The sequence below is a fragment of the Pteropus vampyrus genome, unplaced genomic scaffold (assembly GCF_000151845.1).
Source record: "Pteropus vampyrus isolate Shadow unplaced genomic scaffold, Pvam_2.0 Scaffold186, whole genome shotgun sequence".
NCBI lineage: Eukaryota > Metazoa > Chordata > Mammalia > Chiroptera > Pteropodidae > Pteropus > Pteropus vampyrus.
This window is the reverse complement of record NW_011888967.1, coordinates 1,694,649-1,712,804: the sequence shown is the minus strand read 5'-3', so window position 1 is coordinate 1,712,804 and position 18,156 is coordinate 1,694,649. Positions and strand designations below refer to the sequence as shown.

The 18,156-nt window shown below is 34.6% G+C and overlaps 1 protein-coding gene across 2 annotated transcripts in view; it reads right to left on the bottom strand.

The window, feature by feature from the left end:
- TMEM2 (transmembrane protein 2) overlaps positions 1-18,156 on the bottom strand; it is a 69,371-nt gene that overhangs the window by 24,886 nt on the left and 26,329 nt on the right. For both annotated transcript variants that reach the window (XM_023537348.1, XM_011371267.2), the window contains exons 6-15: positions 15,719-15,907; positions 14,003-14,172; positions 12,759-12,968; positions 12,236-12,441; positions 12,029-12,098; positions 8,467-8,595; positions 6,126-6,214; positions 2,126-2,257; positions 979-1,014; positions 47-202 (exon numbers count right to left, since the gene is read on the bottom strand). In XM_023537348.1, coding sequence (XP_023393116.1) covers positions 47-202; positions 979-1,014; positions 2,126-2,257; positions 6,126-6,214; positions 8,467-8,595; positions 12,029-12,098; positions 12,236-12,441; positions 12,759-12,968; positions 14,003-14,172; positions 15,719-15,907 — 1,387 coding nt within the window. The remainder of the gene's footprint in view (positions 1-46; positions 203-978; positions 1,015-2,125; positions 2,258-6,125; positions 6,215-8,466; positions 8,596-12,028; positions 12,099-12,235; positions 12,442-12,758; positions 12,969-14,002; positions 14,173-15,718; positions 15,908-18,156) is intronic.

Sequence of the window (18,156 nt, the reverse complement as noted above, 5' to 3'; positions counted from 1 at the left end):
CCTTTATTGTTTAAATTTAACATTCCACTGTGAAAGCGATGCTTACCTGTTCCTGGGTAACGTCCGAGGCTTCTGGTCTATTCCTCCAATGCCTATGTACTTGTTCTGACCACCCTGAAAGCCATAATTCCTGCTCTCTCCGACAAAGAGAGATTCAGATACCTCCTGGCTGGAACCTTCATCACTTGGGAAGCTCCCATCACTGTTAGGATGAGAATAATCATTAACCACACATCTCCAGGAAATTTAAATTGACCCTTGAATGAAAACAAGCTATAACTTAAAAATAGCTAAAAATTTTCAAAGCAGCCAGTAGCTCTTACTAATACACATTAATGAATTATCAAAAAGTACTTCCAAACTGTGAACATACCTCTCATAAATTAATACAAATTAAGTATATTGTAAATTAGTGGTTTGCAAATTAGATTTAAACAAATGAAATTTAATTAAGTAGCAACAATTGATTATTTTAGGCTCAAGCAACAATATTGCAAAAGGGGAGAATAAACTTGCTCTGAATACAACAGTTAGATGACAAGCATGTTTAAGATGGCAATAACTGTTACATAGAGAAAATATCAAAAAGTTCAGTTCTTAAAGGCCATTGAGAAATTCAACCAGCTTCTAAGAAATATATTTAATCTGCTTCCAACTCTTACTCCCTTCCCTCTTTATTCCATACTTTTTAAGCTCTTTAATCTAATGCTCATGTGTTTTCTTCTAAGCAAAAACACAGACTGGGCCTACCCTTCTGTGGAATTCCAGCTATATTAACCTATTACTTTGGTATGAATTCAATTAATCAATAAAAATGTATTTTTGGCCCTCTAGTGGTATCAGGTAGCATGTGCTTTTTTTTTATGTTAAATAATATGATATTCCTGTGTTATTCCCAAAAATAAAGTAATCAATAATCACGAGTTATTTCACCTACGACTTTAAATAATCAGAAGTATTTTTAAAGTAATTACAAACCTGGCAAAGGTCAGTCCTATTCCATTATCGGCAAATCTGTAAGAAAAAAAGAGAACGAGGGAACATTTTAATTTACCAAATCACGTAAGATGTAAGTCTCTCAATATTTGCCATGAAATCCAGGAGGTTGCAATGTTTATTCTCCAAGACCACATAAGAAATTTCGCTTCTCAATAACTAAAGGCACAGACTCCCCAGTGAAGGCACCTGGCTCAAACCTCAGCTTTGCCAATTACTAACTATATGGGCAAATTACTCAACCTGTCTCTCCCTTAGTTTTCTCACCTACAAGTTGATATAATAATATAACCTTCCTCATAGGATACTTAAAAGCATTAAACATACTAATTAACTTCAATCATTTTAGAACAATGCTTGGTACACAGTAAGCAGTATATTTGTTATAATTATTTTTATAATTATTTTTAAAAACAATTAGATTATGGTAGTCTCTTCAAAATTTTTCAATATTAGTACCCAAGCTATTTCTACAGATTTAATATGTCAATTTTTTTCACATGGTAAAAGACAGAGAAGATGGTAAAATGCCAGGAAGCTAATGTCAGTGCCAGCCAGGAAAAAAAAATGGTTTTCTAGACTCTCAAACACCAAATCTTAGCTCCATATATATCAGACTTCTCCTAAAACTGTATAAATAGGAAAAAAAAAAAAAAAGTGAGATGCTCACTGCGCCTCAAGTCATGTTAAGACATAAGTCAACAAATTTATTAAGGTGGACTTCACAACTTTTGTTTTGAATGGCAGTAAAAGAGCATCAAAAAAAACTTTGAGTTTCCAAGAGGAAGGAAAAAAAATCCAGGTAGTTTCAAAATCTTTATTTAGTTCTCTGACATAGACCAGGTTTGTTATATAAAGTTAAATTCTCAGTTTCTGTTCAATCTCATCAAAAAACTCTCATGTCACCAGACAAGTTCAGTTCCAATAAAAGCAGCCAAATGAGACAATTCCAAACATTTGCAGTCTGTTAATGCTAGCCTACTTCCTCAGAGCTTGTCCTCTCTATTAGTAACAATAATATCACTCCAGAAACCACCACTGTACTTTCAGTCTACCAGGTTTTTCAAAATAGCCTAAAAAAATAAATACATCAGTGTCATCAGATAATAACTTTGTAGAGAATACCCACGCTGAATTCTGGACAACAATGTCTCCCCCTCTGACCCAAGCTCCATGGTCATTATTTTTAAAAGCAATGAGCCTGTCAATCAAAGCAGCAACACGTGGCTTTTCAGGGTCACCATCCTGATGAGGCCGAAACCTTTAAGTTGGGAGGGGGAAAAAAAGACTTTTAAAAATAGTTATGAAAAAGCAATGGAAATCAGCTATTTATGATTATAAGCTTAAATATCAAAAAGCAGGATTTAAATTTGACCAAAAACAAAGAAAAAAAATCTTACAACACAACCTAATATTTGTTATTTCAAATATCAGAAAAAATTATTATATTTATTTATAGAAGTTTACAGAGTACTGCTTTCATATCTTCTTAGTTATTTTTTAAAATCAACGTATAGAATGAACACTAAAACCATTTTAAAAAATAAAAACAAAAATCCTTAGACCAGAAAATCTGGCATGTTTTCACAAATTCTAAAGCTCCATGATACTAATATAAACTTACTGAATAAATTAATTATATATTTTGACACATATGTATTTAAACTGAAGTATTATTTGAGTTGTGGCTGGTGAAATGTCAGAGATAGAGAGATAAAACTGGGTTTTATACCTTTAAAAAGCCTAAATTTAAAATAGATTGTATTTAACTGACTTATAAAAATCAAATTTTATCTTTTCTCTCTCTTCCTTCTAAAGCATTTATAAGGATCTTAATGAAAAAGTCAAAAAAATTGGCATCAAAAACTATTCACAATAACAACTCAAATAATTCCATAAGGCCACCTATTTAAAAATAAGATTATTTCTATCTTAATCTTACAAAGGAATGGTTGGGGGAGGAAAAAACTAGACTGCTTTCAGAAACCAATTCAGCAGGTTAAACTTTTCAGTCACATAATCAAGAAATATCATTTGTACAAATTCTACTACTACCACAGTTATTGGTACACAGTAGGTGCTCACTAAATGTGTCTGATGGGAGAAGCAGCTATGCACAAAGAACAGCAAGTGCAAAGGTTGTTAGGCATGAGTGGGTGTGGCATATCCACGGAGCAAGCAATAAGGCTGGAGAGTAAGAAGCAAGAACTTAGAGAGGCCCGGATGTGGTTCTTTATTCTACATGCAACAGGAAAGCAGAGAGTAGAATGGCAGTTGCCAGGGACTGGGGAAGGAGGAAATGGGGAGGTGTCGGTCAAAGGGCACAAAGTTTTAGTTATGCAAGAAATTCTAAAGATCTACTATACAGCATAGTGCCTATTGCTAACAATGCTGTACCATCTACTCAAAATCTGAGAAGATAGTAGATTTTAGGGTAAGCGTTCTTACCAAAAAAATAATAATTTAAATTTTAAAAATAATAACAATAAAGAAGTGGGAGGAAACTTGGGAGGTGATGAATATGTCTAGAGCCTTGATGGTGGCAATGGTTTCATGGGAATGTACTTATGCCCAAACTCAGACTCAGCGAGTTACATACATTGAATACGCACAACTTTTTACGTGTTAACCACACCTCAATAAAGTAGACAGACAGGCGTGATGGAAAGTCATCGGAAACATGGAATCAGGAACTGATGACCAGATTTCATTTGTTTTTCAAACTGGTCACTAGCTGCTACTTGGTAAAAGGATTGTAGCGTATGGACTGCGAAAGAGACCAGTCTGGAAAACGTTTTATCCCTCCTTGGATTGTGTATGTGACCTTTACACTAAACAGCTCTGATCTAAGGAGTAAAAAGTCTGACTGAGCCGTCACCCACTCTTTTGGCATCGTTGTTACTGCCAAACAGCTTTGCAGTCATTATATAATATTAAGCAGATGGACGAGTTCTGAAAAGGAAACTACACAATGTTCTAAAAGAAAGCCAAAAAAAAAAAAAAAAAAACCTCAATAAAGCAACATCTGATTCTCTGCTGTGGCCATCTCATTTTTGCTGAAATTCCTATCCATATAAATCAATTGTTGACCACTTGCTTAGATACCCTTTATTTTCATCCTCTTCCCTCACTTGGCGTGCAAAAAATAGATAATTTTCCCAATTTCTCATCATCCTCATTTATGAACTTTCAGCATCCTTCCCAACCCTCTCTTAATTGTCCTCAGCTTTAAATGTGCTAGCTTATTCTCTTGCTTTTCACTTTTAGATGAAATTTTCCGATCTCAAACCGAGGAATTTCTTGAGTTAAAATTTCTCATCTTTGGATTCCTGTAATTTCACATCTCGAAGACACAAGGAAGGGCTCATTTGATTAACTGTTGAGTCAACTTCCACTGTGATGAACAAACTGAGTATCTTCTGGATCTCATGGGCCTGACGTTTAATTTATTGGCTGGCTTATTACTCACTTGTGTGACAGTTTTATCATCTGAATCATGTCTGGACTGCATGAATGCATGTGGGCATATTCTATACATTAGTTTAAACAAAATTAAATGTATACACCAGACACCAAATGTTCCTCTCTTCTATAATCAGTTCTTCTTTTCGATAACGACTTCCAAATGGAGTCTAATTCCTTACAAATATGTATGCATTTATAAATTGGTAAGAGAAATAACAGAGAGCAGAGGAAAAATTACCATTATCATAATATCATATACATATACCTAGTAAAAAACTGGTTAGGCCATTATGGATAGTTTTATTGTCAACTCTAAAATATCAACGGATTCTGAAATATATTTTCACCCATCCATTCATACACATACACATAGTTTAAAGCAGGGAAGAGAGTTAATTTTGTTGTTTAAAGATTTTTCTGTTAATACTAACTTCAAAGTACACATTACTAGTTCTACCAGCTAGTAGAACTAGTAATGAACTCTTTAAAAAAAAGTAGCAGCAACCATCTAGCAAAGATTTCTTTGCTTTGTCAAAAAACAGTCTCTTCTTGGTTCATGTCATCATCTCTATGCTCATTTTTCATCTTATCTCCCCTAGTTTTTCATTTCATGTCTTGCTCAGCTATTAGATGTCCAGTACCTTGTGTTTCATTTAATAATGCCCATAGTTTCGTAGCTTCTCAAATGCTGTCTGATCACTGCTTTGAAATATTTCAGGCCTGATTTGACCTTTAAGGAATCCCAATGAGTAATTTTACTAATTATACTTCTCAGTTTTTCCTGACCTCATGTCTTATTACTGTGTTGAAAGGATCCTGTCTCATACCTAAATTGACTCTCTGACCTACAGTGTGGCTCCTACTTTATTCCCTTGTGAATAATCAAGTCTGACACCCTTTTCTTAAATGTCTATCAACAGACCCTATTAGATCTAGCCCCTTTGCAACTCCATAAGTTGGCCGATCAACTTGAGGAATGAAAAAATAACATGTACACAACTTGTACTAAATATAACTTTAAGTTACCATCTTTTCCAGAAATTTTTTATTTCCACTAAAGATATTTTATTTATTTTGGCTCATACATAGCATGTAAAAGCACTCAGTTGAAATGCTGATCCATATCCCTACCACATTCTGTGGTTATAAAGGAGAGTAACATAAAGCCTAACTATGATATAAATCTGAGACTACAAATGACTAAACCAGAACTGGCTTAATCATCAAGTTTGAGATCTTGCCCTTTGAAATAGAATTAGTGCAATGTTCCATTTTGACCACTAACAATAAATTCTATATGCCTTGGTTTTCAAGGATTACACCAAAACATTTTAGCTTTAACTTGTTTTTCAATGAATCATATTCTACTTTAGGCCAAATTTGGGCACTTTTTCAACGTATCTCTCTTTTTCTTTCTCCTGCAACTCTAACAGTTTACAACTATGAAAAAAGGAAAGCATTAACTTCTTTGGTATCTTGATAAGATTAAAAAGGCCGGCTAGAGGTCTAGAACAGCAGAATAAATGTTTTTCCAAAACCCTCCTACAAACTTTAAAAACTTCGTTTTAATTATGTTACTGGAGAAAAGAGCACAATGGCTTAACTCAGAAAGTTTTGCTTTGGTAAGATATGGTTCGAGTGTGATTTAAAAGAACCAGCTCTACCTTGCACTGTTATCCAAACAGAGGTATTCTCGTGGGTCAGCACCACTCGCGTTGGTTGTTTTGACGCCTTTGTCAATAAACAAGCCAGCCTGGAAAATATAATAATAAACTGAAATAAATATGAATCCCAAGTTACATCTATGTATGTAATAATTCATGTAAATAAGTTTTAGCTTACCATGTCTACCAAAAAAAAGAGGGGGAAGAAATATACAGCAAAGCAAAGGTATCATGAAAACAGCTACTTTCCTGGATATTTTTAAAATTTTACTCATTAGGTCATTTGCAAATATTTATGTAGTGCCTACCTCGTGGTAGGCACCAAGCACTATACATTAACAAGAAAACTACGGTCTTTGCTGTTACTTATACATAAACTAGAAGACATGCAATTAAATAAACAATTACAACACAGTGTGATAGCGTATGATAAAGGAAGTATATGATGCTTTGGCAGCATGTAGCAAAAACCAAGATGAGACTTTTGGCAAAGGTAGGAGTGAGAGGATTCAGGGAATATCTCCTAAAGAAAAGCGACGTCCAAAAGCTTGAAGGATGGGGAGGAATTAACCACACAAAAGAATAGGTTGAAGATGAAGGGCAGGGAGTAGGTGGGAAGCAGCTGCAGACCCCAGAGTAAAATAATCAATGGAATCATTTTTAAGACCAGAGATGAGAGAGGGCATGGAACATCTGAGAACAAAAAAAAAATTTTAATGGACTGACAAGAAATGTTTGGAGAGAGGAAAGGTAAGCAAGGAGGAGAAATAGAAACGAAGACCAGGTGATACTAAGCTGATATGCTAAAGAGTAAAAACAACAGACTTTTAATAAAGGTAACGTAATCAACTACATTTGAAGAAAGAATACTCTAGCTGTGAAATGGATAATGGTTTGGAAAGGGACAAAAAAAAGAGGTAAGGGATGAGGTAGGAGACAACTGCAGTAACGCAGAGAAATGAAGACGACCCAGACTTGTGGCAGCAATAACGGAAAAATGGATAGAGTAGTACCGACACCATTTAGTAATCAATAAAATTCTAAGGGCGAGGGAGAGGGAGCAATAAAGGTTCACATATTTCTAAGTTTGGGCAATTAGGTGGTTAGTGGTTTCATTCATTGAAACAGATATGGGAATGCGACTGGTGATAAAAATAAGGATTTCAGTTTTGAACGCATTTTAATTGTGCCCCTAAGACCTCCAGACGGTATTCACAGGCAGTCAGATGCGATTGACCTGGACTAGATTTGGGAGGCAGGAGCAACAAAAGCCACAGAGGCCAGTGTTTATTTATGACTGATCTAAAGATGACAGGTTCCTCTCTGAGCACACCAAAGGTTCAATTTCCTTTGGCTATAAAGTATCATTCTAGATAGTCAGTCCCAAATTTAACACATTAAAACCTAATCGTCCACTTATGATTTATATCTAATATGCTTATGATTAATAGAGTAAATAATGACGTGTGGTATATGACATTAAAACTTAATCAGAATGAGGTGTTTTTATACCACGTAAAATTAGAACATTTTGCAGAATTCCATTTTGAAATGCTACTTTCAATAATTATTATCCTTAACCAATCAACTCACAAAAACCATAATTCTGTGTAAAGTTTTTTCCTCTGTCAAGTCTTCGTCAAGTGAGTCTAAGCTCTTCAATTATAACAACTTAGATTTTTAAAGGATCCTGTGAGTATCACAAATGGAAAGTTTAATTGAACTTTGATGTGAATCACATCAAGGTAAAGAATCTGTGCACTGTATCATATAATGAAAATATCAAAGTGCCTTGTGAGCACAAAATGAACTAGATGTATTTGTCACCAAGGGGGTGAGGGCCAAACACCATGGAAACTGGATCTCTTAAATGGCCTTTAGTTTCTTTGACCTATATCATTTTAAATTAGGTCAAACATTCGTAAACAATATTTCACTATTTACATAATTAGTACTAAATGCCCATAGGACACTTTATCAGTACTAAGAAATATCAGAAGTATATGACCTAATATGTACATCCTTAGAAACATGTAATATTAAAGGTTAGAAAAAAGATGAGAGGGAAGGAGAGGATGAGGATGCATGAATCAAGTCCATTGTGATAATTACTCAGATTGCATGCCCATGTGTGTGTTAGTGTATACACCTGTGTGTATATAAAAAGAAAGCTCTGTATACATCCTGAACATGGAAGGGTTAGCAGCCTGCTTTTTAATCACAAATTACTTTCTCTGATGACAAGGTTTACCTAAAACTGACATTTCTCAGTTGTAATCACAATAGTCCATCCTTTATTCTGTAAATCACATTTACTAATTATTAAAACTTATGAACCTACCTTAAAACTTGAATGGACCCTGTTGTTATAAAATATACCCAATGGAGTAAGTTCTGGTTTCGTTAAAAGCTGCAATCCACTGGATTCCCCAGTAGGTTCCTTGTGGAATAAATACCATATTCCAGCATCCTATAATTAAAAGGGCAAGGTCATTAAAAGCCTCCTTTACTAAAGCCAGTCTACGAAACACCCTCATAAACTAAGCACTTCACAAGAAAGTTTAACCTTTTTAATACATTGTTTCAGATTAGGAATTGACCGTAAAAAAGTTACGGCACTCATCTCGCACCCTGAAAGCAATGACATCATGATGTTTTTAAAAAAGCAAATTTAATTTTGCTTGCAGGATTAGACAAAAGATAGAAATAACAGGCTGACAACAAAATATGTTTTCAAAATAACTCTCCCATTATCTACTTTAAAAAGTTATGCAGAATTATAGCCAAACAAGCCTGCCTTCCTTCCATGTGACCAGGACAGCACAGCCTTTTAGCAATATAGGGGTTTTTTTTTTCTGTTTACCTCAAAACCTGATCAATAGATGAGTCATACCTATTAAACAACTATCCGCTAACATGCAGAGCTCACTGACTTCTTTCAAACAAGTCCAATGCCCTTCCTGTCCTGAGGCAAATTTTTGCCAAGTAAAAAAAATCACCCCATGCATGAATCGGGATGCTGTTTCAGGCTGGATCCTGTCTATTCAATTTCAGTATTACTGACCTTAACAGAAGCAGCAGAATAGTTTAAAATGTTTTGACACTCAAAATGATACATAAAAATCAAAATTAAATGCTCTTAATCCCGTGACAATTTTTTATTTTACAATTTTGTTAAAAACCAGCCCAGTGTAAAGGGCAACTTCACATGATGAGACTTTGATTAAACAGGTTGTTAAAACCTAAACAGTCTAGAAGTATGGTATTGATTCAAACTTGGTAAACATTCATTTAGTGCCTACTGCATGCCACGTGTACGGTAAGGCTAATCTCAAAGAATTCATGGTTTAAGGAGAAATACAGACGGAACTAAAATATACGTAATAAATGCCATATTAGCTGTAATAAAAAGTCTTTTGGGCGCATGGAGGAAAGATGAATTGTGAAAAGCATATATATCTACACATCAAAATGAATGCAACATTTAACATTTTTCCATAAGTGTATAGATGAGTCTTAATAAAACAAACTACTCTGAAAAATGTGTTTGCCACACCTGCTTCTTTGGGGCACAAAACAGACCATGGAAAAAGACTTGAGTTATGGAGAAGGCTCCATATCATAGCCCTATAAACCGAGGGAGGAGCAATGGAGTTTGGGGATGGAGGTAGAGGGAGAATGAGGGGGTAGCAGCTGCTTCCCGCTGAACACTGTGGTGTCAAAACAGTTAAAGGGAACTTTGTAAAAAGGCAGTGGAAAGGTACAAGCAGAAAGAGTTTGATTGACTTTGGGAGGAAAACTCTCGCCAAAACATGAGCTTTACTGGAATAGTTTTTCTAGAGAAAAGAAAAAAAAAAAAAAGAACTCAGAATGACAAGGAAGAATAACATCATGAGGATGTAAAAGGGAGAGACCTGCTTTCTTCTTTTCTCACATGAGCCCCAGTAAGGGTTTCTGACAACCTCACCTTACATTTTTTATAGACTATTTCCAATTTGCTTTGATCTTCCACCCATGACTTCTGAAAACAGCTGAAAGGAATCTCTGCTCTGGCTGTTCGTTTATAATGTAACATAGATCATAAGATTATCCTGGCATAAGACTGCTTTCAATCTCTCCGTCATCTTTATCCAAAACTCATCTTCCAGTTAGAAACTTCAACACAAAATCCCATATGGTCTTGACAAATATTTGATGAAAAATGAATGAATGGAAACTGGAAATGATTAAATGTCCAGGTCTCTGCCCAGTCAAATAAGAATTTTATGTTTTTAAGGAAAATCACAAAATGTGAATTCCATCATCACCTAGTGATGCCCGTATTCTGTTTCTCAAAGAAATACTCCCTTCAACTAATCTTTCACTTCATCCTAGAAAACAATGCTAGATTAAGATTTTAAAAAGGAAAGAAACACCAAATATCCATGATGTAGAAATATGAATATTTAGGTACTACTGCAAAGCTCATTATTTCTGTACTGGAGTTTTCAGCACACATATAATCATAATAGTATAAAGTCTAAAAGATTCATTTCAATGTTATAAATTATCAGTTTTAAATCACACTCAGTTACAAATTTAAATTCTCCAAGCTTATCCAGGAGACATTTCTGTCATGCAAGAATAGTTCATTTACTCTTTTTTAAGTTATTCATGTTTGTGAAATAATTCAAGGCACACAGATAATTTAAGGTACACAGTTGAGTTTAGCTGCTTTACCAAGGAGATGAAATCCTCAAGCGTACATGATCCCTGCAGTTAACAAAAAGATGTACCTCTTGACCAGAGTGATAACTGTCATAATCTGCAGGATAATCCGTTCTCATGAAGAAAAGCTAAAATTTTCTTTGTTCATCAACATTAAAACTGAAATGATCAGTTACTTGGCTACATCTGACTTAAATACGAGAAACCATAAAGACTATACATCACACAGTGAAATTATACCCTGGAGATGACATAACCCTAAAGATTAGCCCATCTCTTTTCCTCCGTTTGGCATACGTCTTGCTATACTCAGAGACACTGTCATAAGTTATTTTTTTTTTTTTTTTTTACATTGACAAGATCATTTTATTGGGACAGTTGCATAACTCTTTATTTAATTTTGGTCAGGTCTTTTTCTCATTTTTACCATGTGGCATTTATATTGACATAGAGTTTCTGTCTATTATTCATTTGATGGGCACCAGGTAAACAAGTTAAAAACCTAAAAATGGAAAGTTGAGCTAAATTTAAATTAGTTGACTCATAAAATTCATGATATAGAAATTACTGAACATTTCAAACGAACTTATTCTTTTATTAAAAATAGTACAGTAAAACATAAAGACTATTTTAAATGATTGCTTCACTGATAAAAAATGGAGCATCATAAAACTCATCTAATGCTATAAAAGTTAAATATTTTATTATTATGAATATTTTTAATTATGACTAGTAGCTATTTTAGGAGAAGAACAAACTTTTCCCTATCCTTACATTTCTGACTGGTCTAATAACCAAATAGACATGAGACAGAGTAGCAAGAGAAAATAATCAAATTTAATACATGAGAGAGTCAGAGACTCCACATGCAGAAGAGGTTCAGAGGTAGAAAGCGAACACGGGTATCTAAGACATTCTGAGCTACGTATGAGGTAAGGTGCCTTGGAGGCCTCAAAGGGTCATTGCAGGATGATAAAAGAGGCTGGCATAAATGATTTAGAAGAAACAGAAGAACCATCTCAACCACATTCTGCTCTCAACTAAATAAGTAGTACCAGAAAACAATATGATGTTGGAGATAGATTGCTACACATTATGTTACATCCATAATGCAACATCTATATACGAGAATATTTATAAACATGAAAACAAAACAAACGAACAACAATAAAAAAAAGCACTTGAATATTATTTACCTGTGAGCCTGCAGCTGCATTATTAATCAGATTATTGTTGGGATGAGCAATCCAGAAGGTGGAAACAGCCCTGCAAGGCATTTTTTAAAGGTGATTTAAATATTCATCATGAAAAATCCTGCCAACTAAAAACTGCCCCCTAAACCACTTCCCCAAATGTCAAAGGCCTTGATCATCATACATGAGTTCTCTCTGCCAACTACTCACATACAGTCAGTGGCAGGCACGGGGACGTAATTTCCAAACACTTTTTCCCGCATGATGGTGCACATGGAGTTGTTCCTGTCAGTGGGGAGGAGGGTGCCGGGCTTGGTGAGGAGTCCTAGATTGTGGAACAAAGTATTTCTCTGTTCAACACCATCTTCCAAAAAGAAACAATGACCTAGTGTGTCAAATCCAATGGTGTCCTTTATCTGCAGAAATACAAGTGTAGGATGTCATTGGTAACAAGATTGATTGTGGTTTAAGTAACAAGCACTATTTAGTGCAGCATGCTCGGTACAAAGAAGTTTTAATCTTATCTGAAGAGGCTTTTATTGATCTCTTAAGAAAATAATTTGGGTAGCTAAAAAAGTAAGCTTCCTTTCCACAGAAAACGGCAGAATTCTCAGTAAAAGCAGGGTAGCACAAGATATGTGGTGCAAAGCTTATATAAAATCAAGAAGTCATGAGAATTAAGGAGAGGTATCTGCTTCAGTAATATCCATCAACATAATATGAGGCAACTTACCAGCAAGCCATCTGTCCCATGCACAGTGATACACCGAGAGAAGCTGTGATGAATAGACAGTCCGTCTACAGATGTGGCATGTCTATACCCTCCTTTATAATCCACATCTCCACACAGATGAAAATGAACAGGATATCGTCCCAACTGCTGCTGACCCATGTGTTTCAATTCCACATAAGAAAGATGGACTGAAGTAAAATTTTTCATTATCTATAAGTCAAGGTAACCAAAATTATGATACATTTCATTATAGGAAAGTAGCAAAATATAGTTTTAATAGAAAGTGTCTGAAGGATAATACATTTTCAAACATTTATTGTCTTTCACATCCTATTTTCTTGGATTCCCTGTTAATAACAGCAAATGCTGCTTTACATAAGTGATTGCTTTAAAGAGCTATAGAAATAGCATCTTATTAGGAATAAAAGGAAAGGTAACCAGGAAAGTTGCAGAAATAATTTCTGTATATGTGTTTTGATTTGTTCAAATATTTTGGCCAGTTCCAGTCTCATCTTGTTCTTTTATTTCTATAATTTCCATTATAGTTTGATAGTTATTTCTAAATCATCTCTCAATATTTTTATTGGCACATAACATTGTTTACTTCAGTTCTTTTTAAAAATTCCTCTGTAATGCACAATTGGAGCACTCCCAATATTTTAAACACTGGATTTTCAAGCATATTACTAAAAACAAAGAAATAACACTGACCAACACTTTGGAAATCAGTGTAACAGAAATGTTGCTAACAAGCATAGCCCACTCAATGCACAAAAACTAATTTTAAAACACATGTAGCCAAAATGCAGCCCAGAAGTCCAATAAATTAGTACATAGAGCAAAGCTTACCACACAGTAAGCACTCAACACTTTACAGAAACATATTTTGTATATGTATATTGCTACTGCTTATCCTTTCATAATATCATGTTTTAAAAAGAACCAATTGATATTTTCATACCAAGATTATTTTTCTCTATATATATATAATTTGTTCTTCCCACCATATTGATTTAATTCTTCATAAGAAAATTCTTAAATGACTTAACCACAGGTCCAGGTCAACTAAATAAAGATATAAACTTTCTCTTTTAATCATCTAAAATCTCCTCTTTGTCATTTGGTAGAGAAATAAAATATTTCTTTTTAATATCCTTATAAATCTCATTCTAAAACCTGAAAGTTTTAAAAAACTACATTTAGCAACGAGGGTTTCAAAGAACTCATCAAATTCTTCTGCCTACCATGACATGTCCCCCAAAGGTATCATAATCGAAGAACTGGCACTGGTTTTCAGCATAACATGAGTCTTCCATTTCTCCTCGGATTGCAACGTTCCGGGTAAGAATTCCAACCTCAGCTCTCATGTCTACACCATCTATGATCTCACCCATATGCAGAAACTGAGGGGTTTCTGGTTGATGTGGGCAAGGAAAAAATAATATTAGAACAAAGAAAACATGGAACTTATGTCAACAAGACAGTCCTGTTCATTTTGTAACCTTAAGACGTTATCAAAATTTATTGTCTGCTTTCATTTTTTAATACCTCAGAATCACAGAATCCCAAGAAGCAAGGATTTTAAAGATTATTTCGTTAAACCACCCACGCGTTTAACCGTCACTACCAACTGTCAAATCCACACACAGAGAGTTTGCTCTTCCCTAAAGTAGCTCAATCCTCTCTTGGACAGCATCAATAATCTGAAATCTACTTAAGAATCTATGATCTCTCTCTAGTTTCTTGTCCATATGTTCTTGTTCTACTCCCCTGAGGACACATGAAGAACCAAATGCATGGCGAGTCCAGAAAAACTGATAGTTTTGTAGATGTTGATAACGGGGTGTCTGTTTTTGTTTCTATTTCAAAGCAAAAGTAATCAGCATTTTCACATTAACAGAACAGAAATTACCATCTTTTTCTACTTATTTTAATATTATTATGCAGCCTTTTGAATTCCCACCTTTATTAGAAGTTTAGAAACACTTTAATAATGAGCTTCTCTCTAATGTTTTTATTATATAAGCTCAGGAAAAAATACAAATAAATTAAAAAGTTGAGATCATTAAAAAGGAGATTCATTATCATGTAGACTTGTTAACAAGAGTGGGACTTTCCAAACAAAATTAAGGCCAGATGTATCATAGTTTTCTGGGGGGTTTTGTTTTCTGCTTATGCCGTGTATTATCAAGAAGGAAAAGTACAACACTGAAGCACAGAGAAAAGGTACCAAGTAAGCCAATCATCCTATTTTTTGAAGCAAAATAATATCCCTCGAACTTCTAAGCTCTAAATTACCCATTGAGTGAGTACTTATCAAATAGTTACTGTAAGCTCTTGTTTTGTACCATAAATGTATAATCTTGAGTACGGAAGCAAGGAAGGCAATATAATGAGTGAAATGCACAATTAATTCCATAACTGAAACAATGCATGAAGAAGCTTTGACTATTACCAGCCTCAGAATAAGTGCCTGATAAATGTCACCCATTCTTTCTAAACACCGTTTACAGGAAAAATCTCATTGTGCTCTGCTCTCCCTCAAAAAAATATATTATTCAAGAGTATGATAAGAAATGTAGTCTTATAAAAATACCTTTCTGGTTCCATTTTAATGATCAGTGAGATCTACTTTTTGCCAAGGAAGTAAGCACTCAAAAACTATGGAATTATTATTTTTTTTAAATTAAGAAGAAAAACTTCTATTAAAAAATTAGTCTAGTTGAATGGCTGGGTTTAGTATTACTTAACAGTGAAAATTAATAAGAAGTTGGAAAGGACCTTGGAAAACAATTGATCCACCAAGTCCATATCTTTATTTATTTATTTTTTTAAGCAAAGAAACAGGCATGAAACACAGTGGTAGTGATGGTGGAGGCGAGGCGGTGGTGGTGATTGAGGGAAAAATATAACTCCAGGAATAAATCCCAAGAAAAAGAGCATTCTGAGCAGTCTGATACCTTTGACTTTGACCTGGAAACGGTTGCACTCAGGACAGGGGAGAAGCGTGAACTCTTCTGCTTGGTACATGGAATAGTCTGTGCTTGCGACCACAATCCGGTCTCCAGGTTTCCAGCTGCTAACATCATCCAGCAGATGAAGCTTCACTCCATCCACGACTTCTACCCGGAAACCTGAAAGAGAGACGCCTAAACCAAAAAGCAAGAAAGTGATGCATTAGCAGAAATTTTTTTTCTAATATCAACTCCCTCCCTGATTAACAAATCAAAAGTTAAGATAAATACAAGGCAGCAAACATTTACTAATGATAACCATATGGAAGTCACTCTGAGGATATTAATGACTAAAAGATGCAAATATAAACAGATCCCTGCCAAGAGGAAAGAGCCCCCTAACTCAAACATACTAATCTGGTGTTCCTTTAAGATAATGACTCTAAGGGACAATGACAGGAATGAAAAAACATATTTACTTCCATTAGGGGAATCAAAAGAAGGGAAATTTAGGCATGGAACAAGGAATAATATAGATAGTCTTACAGTCTTGAGCCAACTATCCTGATAAAACCTAAATTAAGCAAATCTTGGATTCTGTTCCCTTGGACTGTGATCTATCCTGCATTTTTATTTTTATTTTTCAAAAAAAAGGATACCTAAATAAATGTAAAGTGTATTTTTTATGTTTATTTCATCCAGATACTAAAATCTATAATAGAATTGTATCCAAATAATAACAATAACAATAGCTAAGTTGTAAAAGTTGTTGGAACTTTGCACACATAATAACCTTTCATCAAAACAATTTTGAGAGATAGGAATTATACACTATACATTAGAGATAAAGAAACCAAAGGTCAAGGAGTTTGAATAACAACTAAAAAATGAGAGAGCCCATAATTGAATGCTAATCTAATTCCGGAGCCCAATTTCTTAACCTCTATATTATTCTGCTTTCCTAAGAATCAGACAGGTTAAGAATAAAGAGAATAAGAACCTCATGACAGCAACAAGAATCACTACCACAAATTTCAGATTCCTGCCAAAAAAATTATCTAAAATAGGGCAACGAAACCTTACTTTTTCATAAAAAATTTCATATAATTTTCAATAATGCTTAAAAATAGGTGGAAGGATGATCTTTAAGCAAAAGTTTCTTTAAAAAAACTAGATAAATAAGTTTTGACTTAAATGATTTTTAGAAATTCTGGAGTTTTTTGTTTGTTTTTTTAATCCGGGTTAAATGGGGAAATCTGTATTATTCAATAATTCCTCACTTTTTTCTGGCTTTAGAAGAAAATTCTTGCCTAAGAGTATCTCCTATTATCATTATTGGAAGTAAGAAAGGAAATAAGTTCATCCTCTCAGCTTCCTGGACAGAATTTCCACCTCTTCCAGAAAGTAAGAGGCATCAAGAACATGGGACACAAACATCCTCCTCTGATGGATAGCTAGAATGTACCCTTCTCCAGGAAAGTGCAGTCATCAAAATGTGGACATGAAAACAAAACTTCCCAAAAAGGAAATGCTGATTTGAGATTTGTCAGTAAGTGTCTTTTGCCTGGAATCTTACTGCAGGCAGTCGTACTAAACTTTTCATCAGGTTCAAATTCCTGCTAAGAAATGCCCACCCACCGATGCTTTCTGCCAGAGGCAGCCACAATGTGGCAGAAAAAGCAGTAGATTTGGTTCCAGCTTCCTCTTCCATAAGAGATACCACCAATTATACTGAGAAGTAACGTGTGAAAGTCCCTGATACATAACAGGAACTCTACTTATCTGCTTGTTGTAAAGCAAAAGACTCTTTAATTACAATGATATAAAATATACAACTCTAACCCAAATCATGTTTGCATCATCAAAATAGCTAATACTTGTTGAGTGCTTACTATACACGGTGTTAAAAAACTTCATATTCTTCATACTTGATACTCACAGCAGCCCTACGTGGTAGTTTCCATTATTATCCCCATTTTTCAAATGAAGAAACTGAGAGTTAGGAAGTTAAAGTTGAATGCCCACCATCATAGAGTAAGTGAAAGAGTTGAGATATGAACCCAGGCATTCTGTCTCCAAAAATTCTTTATAGTAAATTGTAATATAGTAAACTACATTGCTGCTAAAAACAGAGGTATGAGCCCAGTCTAAAGTAAGCCCTTCTGGATAATTATACCTTTTACTTACTCATTTCACATTCATTTGGATATAATATTTAAGAAAGGTGGTGGGCAAGCACGGGCAGGAGGCTGCCAATGCCAATCCATACCTGAAGCCAAAAATCTGGCAGCAAAATGGTAAGCAAAAAAATTCTACAGTGAACATCCTTAAGAGAAAAAAGTCAAAAGCACCCTACACACCCAGGGCTAGGCATTATTCAAACAAATTATAGCTCTTCAGAAAGCTGGATTATAATTAAAAGTAAGTTCAAGAAAAAGTAAAGA